This window comes from Rhineura floridana, chromosome 18 (assembly GCF_030035675.1).
Source record: "Rhineura floridana isolate rRhiFlo1 chromosome 18, rRhiFlo1.hap2, whole genome shotgun sequence".
In the NCBI taxonomy this organism is placed as follows: domain Eukaryota; kingdom Metazoa; phylum Chordata; class Lepidosauria; order Squamata; family Rhineuridae; genus Rhineura; species Rhineura floridana.
In genome coordinates this window covers 2611300-2624944 of record NC_084497.1, presented here as the reverse complement: position 1 = coordinate 2624944, position 13645 = coordinate 2611300, and the positions used below count along the sequence as shown (strand labels likewise).

General features: G+C 44.3%; 1 protein-coding gene across 1 annotated transcript; it reads right to left on the bottom strand.

Annotated features, from left to right (window-relative positions):
• Nucleotides 1-3729: 3729 nt before the first annotated feature.
• SPMAP2 (sperm microtubule associated protein 2) lies at nucleotides 3730-12759 on the bottom strand. Its single transcript, XM_061602209.1, has 6 exons — nucleotides 12677-12759; nucleotides 10447-10505; nucleotides 8863-8929; nucleotides 6985-7111; nucleotides 6147-6231; nucleotides 3730-3920 (listed from the first exon to the last, which is right to left on the bottom strand). Exons 1-6 carry the CDS (start codon nucleotides 12757-12759, stop codon nucleotides 3730-3732), a joined length of 612 nt encoding a protein of 203 aa, XP_061458193.1.
• Between the last annotated feature and the right edge of the window lie 886 nt (nucleotides 12760-13645).

Below are 13645 nucleotides of genomic sequence, written 5' to 3'. Positions count from 1 at the left end.
AGGGCTTTCTGGGGGAAGTGGGGAGCACTGGGGTAAAAAGTTGATGGGAAATTAAGTGAAAATAGGGGGCAGAGGTGGGGAGAGTGGAGGTAAAACGTTGGAGGGGGGAATGAAAGAAGTAGAAGTGTGGGGCAGGTGGGGAGACCCAAGTTTTCATGGCTGTTCTCTTGTGCGCTGCCTTGCTATATTTTTTATGAAAGTACCGTTTATAAATATCTAAACAAAATACCGTGGAGGGACATGAAAAGGCAATTGTCGGAAGGATAAAAAGTGGAGAAATGTGTGGAGCAGGTGAGGATTCCTGAGGTAAAATGTGGGGGAGGTTGGAAGGGTATGTGAGGGAGAGGAAAGGGAGAAATATGTTAATAAGGACTAATATAGGAGGCAATATTAACCAAGGCCTGGTTAAATAGAAAGGTCTTAGCCTGGCACCTAAAGACTGCCAAGGATGGTGCCAGGCATGTCTTCCTGGTGAGTATTCTACAGATAAGGGCCACCATTGAAAAAGCCTGTTCCCATGTGGCCACCCTCTGCATCTCTCTCAGGTGGGGCACACAGAGAAGGGCTTCTGTTGAGGACCACAGCATCCAGGCTGATTCATATGGGGAGAGGCAGTCACTGAGGTACAGTGGTCCTGAGCTTTATAGAGCTTTAATTTCAGTGGGGTGTACTCTGAATAAAACTTAGTTGGGTACAGGCCTGTGGAGTTGGAGTTGTGGAGTCGGAGTCGGAAGCAATTTTGGGTGGAAGAGTCAGAAGAAATGTACCGACTCTGGCTTCAAAATAAAATTAATATATTAATATTCTTTTATTAATATTAATTAATATACATTTGCCATTTAAGAAGGAGTCGGAGTCGGACAGTAGAAAAATAGAGGAGTCGGAGTCGAAGGTTTGACGTACCAACTCCACAGCCCTGGTTGGGTACAACCCATTATGATAAGGGGGAGAGAGCTAGGGTTCTAGGACGTGAGGGAAAATTAAAAGATGAAAAGTGGAGCCAAACATAGGGAACTAGGAATAAGGGAGACGGGAAGCTATGAAGGGGAAAGCTGAGGTAATATTTTGTTTATTTGTCATTTCATTGCCTGCATGACAACCTCTCAAGTCCCTGAACTCAGCTGAGTCCAGCAGGGTAAACTGTAACAAGGGGTTGAAACACCCCATAATTTTTTGTTGGCTTCGTCTCCATCCTGTGTTGGCTGATGTCTGAGGCCGTGGCAGGCAATGTTCATTTGATAAAACAAGAGTTCAGACCTTCTGACAGATGCCCTGCCCTCTTTTAATCGTAAGACACATAGAAGCTGAACAACAACAACAACAACAAAATTTTCATGGTGGTCAGCCAACCACTAAAGAGTATACAACTGAATAAATACACGGTCACAAAATCAAAAGAGAAAAATGAAGATTAACAGCTAACAGGCCCTGAACGTCTAAGAGATATTACTACATTCAGAAATATTGCTACCTGTTCAGTAATAAATATATTGGACCCTCCGAGGAAAATACTCAAGAGCCGCCAAAGATCAACTGGGAAACACCTTCATAAGGGGGTGGATTATACATTATCTGACCCCTTGATAAAATCTACAGTAAAAAAACACATGGAAAACTCAAGTTCCAGCACCTATTGTCGACTGGAATTTTAGCAAATCTGCCCTCTAACATCTATGAAGGCAAAATGTTAAAACGTGCCAGTAGAACAGCTCTTCTGTACTGAGGGTATTGTTAAAAAGCATAAGTATGGCATACATTGGTGAGAGGCAGACTAAATCAGGCCTACTGAGCATGGTGAACAAGGACCATTGGCTGAAGGATAGAGCTGTTGGCTGTCCATATCTTTTAATCTCTGTTTAACAATGGATTTAGCTTGCACTGGGTCCAAGGACAAGAGACAGAAAGGGGACAAATGAACAGTTCTCATTTTACTCATTAGAATCAAATACCACCTGATAAACCAGAGATATTGAGGAAGCAGAGGAACAGATTCTTAGCCTATAATGAATACAGGACTTCCAAGCGAAACTGCTTAATGGACTAAGTCTAGCTATACAGAAGCTGGTGTCGTCTTCTGTAAGTGAGAGGATGGTATTTGATATATGCTCAGAGGCATATGTTGTGGTTGGCACCGGGCACCGTCGTTCAGGAAGGATATTGGCAACTTGGAAAGATTCAGGGATGGTTCCACAAATGTACATGTACATAAAGTGGTGACTTTATCAGAAATCAAATGCTGATGGTATACAGTTAGAGTAGACCTATTGAAATTAATAGACATGACTAACTTAGGTCCATTAATTTCAATGAGTCTCCTCTGAGTATAATTTAGATACAACCCACAACTTTCATAAATATCACGTCTCATCAGCTGAAACACTACGCTGAGCAGTGGAATTCATTCACACATTCAGCTGCAACACAGAGTGATGCCTGAGCCTAGTGATAAAATATGGCAAAGGAGCTATAAAGTAAACCATAGGAAGGGAACATCCTAAAACAAATGGATACATTTAGCTGAGAGAAAAGAGGATTAAGGGGAAATATAAGAATAGAGTTTTCAAATCCTTCAAAAATATCTCCGATAGAGAAGAAGAGAAATGGTTTGCTGGATTCACTTTGGACAGGACAAGAACCAACAAGGGTTTAAAACTCAAGGGAGATAGGCTTGTATTATTATAATGCAATATTTGAAGAGTTTATATTCCAAGATCCGGTAGTTGTTCATAATGCAATATATGAAGGATTCAGATTCCAAAATCCAGTGGCTGCTTTTGAAGTGGATTCTATGCCCAATTCAGGATATTTTTTTTAGTTGTCCACTTATTATTGTTGTTATTAAATGTATTACCCACCCTTCACCAGAAGGTCCCAGGGCAAGTCACAACAATACAAAATGCAGTATTTAAACAGTTCAAAACAAATTACATTCACAACTGGAGAGGTTCCTAAAAATATACTCCTCTAGCTAGTGGATTCATTATGTTCTTCTCACATAGGGCAGACTTGTAGGGATACCTGCATGTTCAACACCTTGGAAGAGACCAGGGAAACCCACCAATAAAGCCAGGATCTGATCTACTGAGGCAAATACCCAGTTCTTGTACATCCCAGAATACTAGCAGCACCTAAATGATGGAACTGTGGTGGAGCCTAGGAGGACAGTACTGCTGTTTGGCTTTTGTTGTTCTTTGTCTGTTTTTGGTTTTTGCCTTTTATATTTATTGAAGTTATATATTGAGCTGTTACTTTTTTTGTACACTGCCCAGAGAGCCGTTAGACTTAGGGCGGTATATAAATAAAATAAATAAATAAAATTAATCCCTTGCTTGTGCACCCTTGAGTTGCTGACCAGAAGGTGTATGCATGTGCCGACGAGGATTTTGTTTTGAATCCCATCTGATCCTGGCAGAAGTGGCCAGACTGAAAATGAGAAAGGAGGGATGGAAACCTGGGCATATGTATGATGGGGAAAAGTTGCCCCTATAAATCTCACAGCTGCCATTTGGAAGAAGAGGTGGGGCTCCTCTCGTCATTAATTCAGAGCCAGGTTAACCCATCCTTTCTCCTTGCAAGTCAACTGATATCTCAAAACACACCAGCCAGAGAGGCCCCAAGTTCTACAACCAAGAAGGAAACTAAACCAATGACACATCATGCCCAGTTTACAGATCTGAGAGGTGCAAGATCCTTTAATTGGAAGTCAGGGGACAGCAACCTTTGTATAACTCAAGCTGCTTTGCCTCTTACTCTCACAGGACGGCTGATTTCGAGAATGCGAGGAGAAGGAACGTACTGGAGAGCTGCCTTGGAAATCTTGTATGGATTGTTGCCATCAAAGGAGTAGATCCGAGGCTTGGAGAGTTCGTCAAACTTTGCAAACCCAGCAATAGGACCATAGATTGATTTTCTAGGTGGCCCTGCGAGAGCAAGAAAAGAGAAGCAAATAATTGCTTTGGGGCTGACCAACCCTTTCCCCAATACAATGATGCAAAAACCTAGAAGGGATGAAAAATTGCTCAAGAAGCTTAGGAAATATTTCAGCTGTCTCTCGGAATTCACATTATGGGGTACAACTTGTCGCCAGTGAGTCTCACTTCAAGATGCTTTAGATGTTGAAAGGAAGTCAGGATTGGACTCAAGGGTTTACACCTTCGATAGGGAAATAGGAATTCATAGCAACTCAGTCCTCCCCCCTTTTGTTGCATAGGAGGAAAGTGAAGAGGACATTTCCTGTATATCTGCTCTTGCCAGGGCTTTAAAGGAGTCAGCGCACTTCAACAGATTAAGCCCAAAATAAGAATGTACTTCTGTTTTAAACAATAATTATAACAGTTAAATTTTATAGGCGGCTTTTCAAGCCATAGGAACCCAAAGCAGGGTGCATCAAGTTAAAACGCTAGGTGAAGCAAATCAAAATCACAACAATTAAAATTCAATAAAAGATAGTCTCATCTTTTGTACACCTAAAAGATAATCTCAGCCTGTATATGCCCAATCAGATACTGTCTTATTGGGAGGCCTGTTCTATATAGGAACTGGGCCTTTTTGTGGGTGGCACCTACCCTTTGAAATGTCCTCCAGTAAAATATTAGGTGCTATCTAGTCTTTCCAGCACCTACTGACCTTCCTCTTTCAACTACCTTATTGGGCTGTATTTGGGGGGAGAGATCCTCATAAATTGCTTTCTACAGTTCTTGGGGTGGGGTTGTACATCTGTAAACTTTAGGTTCCCCCCCCAAGTCTGCTGCTATCTCCCCCTTATATGGGATCATGCCGTTTTGGCTTCATAAGGGATCTACACTCAGATAATAAATTTGCTATTAGTATATAGGATAATATGCCTGACAGAAGAAAACAACCTTTGCTGTCTACCAGAAACCAGGAAGTCAGCTGGATGCACCACACAAGGAAGGGAATTCCCAAGCCTAGATGATGTGTTTATTTATTTGTATCCCACTTTTCCTCCATGGAGCTCAAGGTGGCATCCAAACATGGTTCTCCCCTCCTGATTTTATCCTCTCAACCCTGTGAGGTGGGTTGGGCCAAGAGAGAGAGACAGCGACTGGCCACGGTCACTCAGTGAGCTTCATGGGCAAGCAGGGATTTGGACCCTCGTCTTCCAGGTCCGAGTCCAACACTCTAACCACTACACCACCACTGGCTGTCTTTCTCTTTGGAGAAAGCATCCTGTGTACACATCAGGCTAACTTCAGATCAAGGCAGTATTTGGAGTAGAGCCCCTCTGAAGATCTTCAAGGGGCAGTCTCGTAATGGGAGCAAGTGGTCCTACAGGCAGCTCATATTGAGCCTTCAATGCACTGCAAATACTCACTAATCCTTATAGCTGCCCTGTAAGGCAGGTCAGTATCATGTTGCAGATATTGAGGCTGAGAGCAGCTTGCCTAAAGCTGTCCAATGAGTTCATGGCAGAGATTTGAACTGGGGACTTCCTTAAAAATTTTAATCTTCAGCCAGCTTTTGAGTTGAAGGTAAATACTTAACCACTGTCTGATGAAACAGATTTTGCAGGTATTTAAACCATTAAAGAAACCTGTGTGAATGGAAAATAGTGGGCTGAGTATGCACCCTACAGACAACGGTGCTGCTCTTATGCCACCTTCGATTTTGAGGTAGACTTTTCTGTCTCTAGACTGACATACAGCTAACCATTTAGCAGTCAGATGATCAGGCAAGGCACATGCCACTTCTCGGCGTGGAGGCAAAGCAGGTAGTTTAATCCTCACCAAAGTAATAGATGGGACTACACATCTGAAGGGGAGCCCTCCCCTTGAGCTGAAGGAAAAGTCTTTCAAGTTGGCATCTGTGATCTGATTGCTGGCAGCTTTTCTCATGGGGGCATGGGTAGCCGTTCCCACGCCGTTTAGATGTTGGAAGGGGATCTTGGAAGCCAGTGGGAGCCATGCTTCCAATGCACACAGGCACCTGTGTTTGTACAGCAATATTCCCATGTTCCTCATCTTCTAAAAATGGATGAATATTTATTGTTTTAGTGAGCAGCGGGGGGGCACAGCCTCCATACCCCTGGCGTATCAAAAACCTCCTGGGAGGAGCTGCCGCCAGACTATAGCATGGAGAGCAAGCTTACGTCATCGTTACTGAGAAGGCCGAAGCAGATCACTTACTCTTTGGAGGTGATGGCAGGTTCTTTGGTTTGGCTAGAGCAACAATCCTTTGTGTGGGAATGGCCGTCAATGCTCCTTTACTCACCTGATGACAAGAAACAAAGTTGTTCTGTTGCAAGGATGATCATGGGGTCCCTCCCCAACCAGGAATAGACACAAAGTCAAGTGACATAGAGATGCAATCAACTGTTTTAAAAGAACAGAAGAGCTTTGCTGTATCAGACCACAGGCCTATCTCGTTCAACATCCTCTTTCCCGCCGCGGCCAGTCAATACCTATGGGAAACCCACAATCACGGCACAAGGGCAAAAGATCTCTACAGCTGTCATTGTAAAGCAAAGAATGTGCAGCAGGCAGGAGTCAGGGGAGGCCGAGTCGGCAGTAGAGTGGTGCACCGCTTGAAATGGAAGCAAGGCCCTCATCTGTGCTACAAAGCAATATCGTACCAATTTAAAGAGTCGTGGCTTCTTCCCCCAAAGAATCCTGGGAACTGTAGTTTAAGGGGGAGTTGTGTGGAGACCCCTATTCCTCTCACAGAGCTACAATCCCCAGAGTTCCCTGGGAAGAGGGATTGACTGGCCCAAGGTCACCCAGTGAGCTTCATGGCTATGTGGGGATACAAACCCTGGTCTTCCAGGCCATAGCCCAACTCCTTAACCACTACACCACACTGGCTCTCTAGAAGGAAAAATAATAATATTCCCCCCCCTTCTGCGCTGGCGTTTCAGAACTGAGGAGCCAAGTCATGCGGCGTACCAGCCGTGTACAAGCATTATTTCAACAGTAATCGCACCATTTGGGAAAGGACAGGAGGCAGACCAGCAAAGAGTTTACATACCATAGGACAAGGAGGGCGATTTAATTCCCAAGCATCCGTATATGGCCGGGGCAGTGCCAGTTGCTTCAATCTTGAAGATGCCTTTGCTTTTAGGGCTGCATTTGTCACTGGCCACGCAGCGGTGGGCCTGGGTTTGTAAACAAGGGGGAAAATATACCAGGAACTTATCAGACAGTAAAAACACACACACAACCTGACAAAACACCTGTTATTATTTATCATTAATGAAATATATATCCCACCCTTCCTCCTGAAGGCAGCAAACGCACCGACAAAACCATTTAGCAAAATGACCCATTCTAAAAAAACAGTTACAGTTAAAACATTCCCAAAACAGTTGCAGATGAAAACATTCTTCCATCCAGTGATCTCTGGGTTGCCAGTAACAGTCTCCTACAGCCATCCAATGCCTGGGTCAACAGGAATGTTTTCAGAGTCCTCCTAAAAGTCAGTAATGATGAAGAAAGGTGCACCTCACTGGGGAGGGCACTCCACAAAAGTGGGGCCACCACTGAAAAGTTTAAAACAAAGCACTTCCCCCAAAACATGGTGGCCTCCAGATTGTTTGGACTACAGTTCCCACTGGGAAGTCTTGGCCCATGAACGTCCCAAATGGAGGTCGGCTATTATCAAAGGTGCTATGGACTTCGAAGAAGCACGAATACAGGGCGAACGAAATACATGAGCTAAGCAGAAGGCGCGTCAAACAAACCCTCATCGCGACTATCTTCGATCTGGAAACCTGTGTGGATCCAGAATTGACCTCCACAGTCACTTACAGACCCACCGTTAAAGACCTTATCTTGGAAGACAAGAAAAAAACCTTTAGATACAAATCCCTTCGGACAGATAGATGGACGGATGCATAGATACAGTATATAGATTAAAAAATAAAGATTTTTTAAAAAGATTTTTTTTAAAAGATTTTTTGTTTTAAAGATGTTTTTAGTGTTTTATTGCATGTTTGCCACACAGGGCTCCTGGAGGAAGGGTGTTTTTTATTTTTAATAATAATAATAATCCTGCTCCTTCTGTCTAAACCATCCTGGGCTCCTTAGCATAGTGGGACTGAAGTGTCACAAATAATCAAAATCCACGTGGGGTGGGGACAAGCTGAAGTTGTGAAAGGGTGAGGGAAAGGTCTTTGTACATCCTCAAGGGAATTCTGTGGTTTTGTCAGTGAATTACTTGCTGCCTATCAGGGCCCAGCCCTCAACGGAAGCTTCCTTAAACTGAATCAGACCATTGGTCCATCTCGCTCAGTATTGTCTACACTGACTGGCTGCTGCTATCCGGGGCTTCACATGGGGTGTCTCCCAGCCCTCCCTGGAGATGCCATCAGAGATTGAACCCGGGGCCTTCTGAATGCTGCAACCACTCAGTTGCTCAACCACATTATCCCTGCTCTAGCTTCTAGCTCCAGATCTAGCAACTGATCTACGGGACATGGACTGGACAGCACATGTTCCACACAACCATTGCAAGCACAATACAATAATGCTTCTTCCACTTGAGTTGTAGGGATGCTGGCCAAGATGCTGGCGTGCCTGCAGCAAACAGATGTGGCAGCCAATCAGAAGAAGGAAGGTGGTTACAGTGTTGGATTGGGACCTAGGAGGCCTGGGTTCAAATCCTCACTCAGCCCTGAAGCTCACTGGCCAGTCACTGTTTCTTAGCTTGATCTACCTCATAGGGTTGTTGTGAGGATGAAACAGGGCGGAGGAGAACCATGAACGCCACCCTTGAGTGAAATAAAAATGGCCCATGTTCAACCTTTCCATCTACATGTGCACATCTATGCATTTTGTATTTACAGTAAAAGAGGAGCTACTTGTTCTGTTTGAAAGGACACTTTGATCATATTGCATTCTCCCCTACCTGTCATCCTTGAAGTCCATATCAACCTTTTTGGATTGAGACAGCTCTTCCTGCCTAGAAGTTAAGGCTGCAAAAGAAGGGATTTTGGGGGGAGAGAAATAGCAGTGACCATTGATACACCATTGCAAGGATGTGACTAGACCAGACTCCTATATCTAGACCAAGGGCTTCCAAATTATCACCCACGGACCACCAGAGGTCCATGAGCTTCATTCAGGTGGTCCGCAGCATGTCTGGATTCGTAGCTGAAGGCGGGAGATGGCACATTAACCGTTCATACTGATTTTTAATTGGATTTGACTTGCTACCTTTACTTCTTACATTGTATTTTATGGTACGGCAATTTGAATGCAGTGGAATGCAAATAAAATTACAATTTATATGAAATAACAGGACCAATACAAATACAATCTAACATCATACAGCACCTAGGACAGCGCCAGAGGTCTGCAAGCTTCACTCAAGTGGTCTGTGGATTTGTCATTGAAGACAAAGAGACAGCACACCCATTCACCAATATCCATATTGATTTTCAGTTGTATTTTATTGCTATTTCAGTTCTTATATATTGCATTTTATTGTATTACTAGCCGAAATCTGTAAAGAGCAATCAAATACAATTTAAAAGCATGCAGCACCTAGCACAGCGTATTACATTGGCTACAACTGGCAGAAACATCATCTAGTGGTTTCCACCAAGACCCTCAGCAATTTTCAAGTGGTCCGTGGGGAAAAAAGCTTGGGAAAAGCTGACATACTGCATGAGCTTTGGGGCTTCAAAAAGCAGCAGCCAAGCCTTCCTCTTGAGCATTTTAAGACTTTTGTTGATATTTGTTATGTGCCTTCAAGTCGATTACCACTTTAGGCGACCCTATGAATCAGTGACCTCCAACAGCATCTGTTATGAACCACGAGATCTTGTAAGTTCAGGTCTGTGGCTTCCTTTATGGAATCAATCCACCCCTTGTTTGGCCTTCCTCTTTTTCTACTCCCTTCTGTTCTTACCAGCATTATTGTCTTTTCTAATGGATCCTGTCTTCTCATTATTGTGTCCAAAGTTTGATAACCTCAGTTTAAAAGTGACAAAAATAAATAAATGAAAAGGGTAGCGATACTGTCTGCCAGCTGGGGATGGGTGAGAAATCCAGTTCAGGTTGCGTCTCAAGCTGCATCTGTGAAATTCACACTTTCCGAAGCAATATGAGAACTGAAACTCAGCCATCCTTTGAAATTTGCACCTACTTCAGCTATGCAGTGCAGTTCGCCCACCAAATATTTACAAAAATGCATCTCTTAGGAGAAAGTGTGCATAAAAAATGAATATACAAGTGAAAATAACTTGCAGAAATGATGAGAAATTGCTTGGGAAGAATGTGTGTACGAGTCAGAACAGCCTACAAAAATGTGTTTATTAGGAGACATTTGCAGTAAAATGTTGGATTTTCAAGAGGTTTTTTTTAAAAACAAAAAATGTTGTAGAAGTGTAGAAAATTGAATTTAAGATTGCAGAAATGGGAAACAGACAGAATCAAACTATTGCCAGTGAAGGGTGAAGGTTCTTGGTACAAATTCTGAAAAACTTGCCTGGAACTGTGCTCCTAGGATGTCCCTTGGGTATTTTATCAACCCAGTATACAGAAGGTCTGCAGAGAGAGAGAGAGGGAGGGAGGGAGGGAGAGAGGGGGGAGACTGTTAAATGGATTGCTAAAATATCTCTGGTCCGATATTTGCCTTCTTGTGCCCATCTTTTCAAGGGGAGGCCAGTACACCTCTGTTAGGCTTCAGAACTTATGTCTATCCACCCCCCCACCTCTTAAACACAGAGATTCACAAGTGGGAGATAAAGTCCCAATGAAACATTCAAAGGAAGGGATTGGGAACCTCCGGTACATGGGCCTAATTCAGCCTGGCATGGCAAGTCCCTTCCCCCAAAACCACACCCACTTGTCATATAAGAATGTAAGAACAGCCTAGCTGGATCAGGCCAGTGGCCCATCTAGTCCAGCATCCTGTTCTCACAGTGGCCAGCCAGATTTATAAACGCCGCTCCCAACTTCGTGAAAGATTCCACCAACGCGTCCAGAAAATTCTGCAAATTACTTGGGAAGACAGACGGACTAATGTTAGCATTTTGGAAGAAGCAAAGACTACCAGTACTGAAACAATGATCCTTCAACATCAACTTCGCTGGACCGGCCATGTTGTTCGAATGCCTAATCACCATCTTCCAAAGCAGCAACTTTACTCCCAACTTAAGGATGGAAAACAGGACATTGGTGGACAGCAGAAGAGGTTTAAAGATGTTCTTAAAGCGAATATAAAAAAATGTAACATGAACATCGACAACTGGGAAGTCTTGGCCCATGAATGTCCCAGATGGAGGTCGGCTATTATCAAAGGTGCTATGGACTTCGAAGAAGCACGAATACAGGGCGAACGGGACAAATGAGCTAAGCAGAAGGCGCGTCAAACAAACCCTCATCGCGACCATCTTCCATCTGGAAGCCTATGTCCTCACTGTGGGAGGCTGTGTGGATCCAGAATTGGCCTCCACAGTCACTTACAGACCCACTGTTAAAGACATTATCTTGGAAGACAAACTTACTCGGCCACGAGTGATCGCCAATGAATGATGATGACGACGGGAAGCCCAAAAGCAAGACCTGAGCTCAACAGCAACCCTCCCCTCCTGAGGTTTCCAGCAACTGGTATTTGGAAGCATCCTGCCTCCGACCATGGAGGCAAAGCATAGCCATTGTGGCTAGTAGCTTTCTCCTCCATGTATTTGTCTAATGCTCTTTTCGAGCCATCCAAATTGCTGTCCGTCACTGCCTCTGGTGGCAGCAAATTCCGTATGCGCTATGTGAAGAAGGACTTTCTTTAGTGTGACCTCCAAAATGCACCTTCATTGGATGTGCACAAGTTCTAGTGCTACAAGAGAGGGAGAAACGCTTTATCTACGTTCTCCATGCCGTGCATAATTTTAGACATTTATTATTTATTTTAGTTAAAATATTTCTATCCTGCCCTTCTACCCTATAATAGGGCACTCAGGGCGGCTTACACGTGCCTGCCAATGAACAATCCGGAGTCTTAAAGTGTGTTGCCCATTGTACCTTGGTAAGGGAAGCTTTAAGTCACTGCATATCAAGCTGATTGGTGCCAACTTCAAGCCACCTGGGATTGGCTGCATGAGTCAGACCAAAGGTCCATCTGGCTCAGTGTTATCTGCACTGACGGGCAGCAGCTCTCCAAGGTTACAGGCAGGAAGTCTTTCTCAGCCATACCTGGAGATTCCACTCACGATTGAACCTGGGGCCTTCTGCATGCCAGGCAGGTGCCCTAGCCACTGGGAACTATAGCCTTTTAAGGGAAGCGGAATTAATTGTTACACCACTCTGGGAATTGTAGCTCTCTGAGATGAATAGGGGGTCTCCAACCAACGCTCTGCAATCTCAACAAACTACAGTTCCCAGGATCCTTTGGGGAAGCTGTAACTGTCTAAAGTGGTATGACAGGCAGATATCACACCACTTGATAGGGCCTAAGTCCTGCTCAGAGCAGACCCACTGAAATCAATGTCAATAGGCCTACTTTGAGTTGGCTACAACCTGATTTCAGCATAAACCAGGAGTTGCATTCAGTGTTAATCATACTTGGAGGAGACCCATAGAAATTAAAGGACGTGATTTACTGCGTTCCGTCAATTCTCTGAGTAGAATTGAGTTGGATGCAACCCCTTGAAATTTCACATCAACACCATAGTGACGATTGCTCCCTTTGGGGCCAAGAGATGCACAAACCAGACTCTCACCTGCAGAAGATGACCTGGTGAATAGGTTTCGGCTGAGCAAGTATGCTGGTCCGGTCTTTCTTATGAACCCATTCCGGAGGCATGAGTTAATGGAACAACCAACTCTGATGATGTCTGAGGAGGTGCTTCAACTACGCTTCTGAGCAACGAAAAGCAATGGCTACAGGTGTTTGAGAGATGGCCTGGGTCCAGGCAGTGTTCAGCGGAGTGGGGAGACACCGTTTGAATCCAGAGGTATTTCTGCTGCTCTGATCAAGAGTCAAACACAGATCAGGTGGACGTCACTTTCCTCTGGGGTTCACCATGGAGACAGGGGAGAGATGCAATGGTGTTCGCATTTTAATGAGAAATAATATAATTTACCATTAATGCGAATGGAAAAACAACAATCCTTTGAGATTTGCATGCCTCTGACTTTTGTGATGAAGTTCTCCAGCCAAGCAAGGTGTACAAAGATGCATATATCAGGGAACATGTGCATACAAATTCAAATAGTGATGAAAACAACAAATTGGGACCCAAGCTAGCCTGGGCTGGAGGCTCCATACCTCCGGAAGAGGGTGTTGCTTGCAGATCTTGAGTTGGAGAGCACAAAAGGCAGGGCCTCTGCAGTGGTGGCCCCTCACTCCCATGGGAAGTGGGCTCAACTTCCTCGCTAATTGCTTTGAAACACATTTGAAAGACCAGGCTGTTCAGCAATGCTGCTGGCCTCTAATCCTGAAGCTGTGGTTTTAACTGTCTCTGCTATTTACTACTGGGTTGGAGCAATATGTTTTTCTGCATCATGCAGGGGTGGAGGGGCTGAATGTGGCCCTCTGCTCCTCTCTACCTGGCCCTTGGGATTCTGCCCAAGCCACATTCATCAGTGGCCCTGCTCTATATCCTCCTCTAGTGACTTTTAGCTGGCTTGGATATGTCCTTGAACTGCGAGAATACCTCTTGCTTGTCTGGCTGGAGAGTGGTATGTGC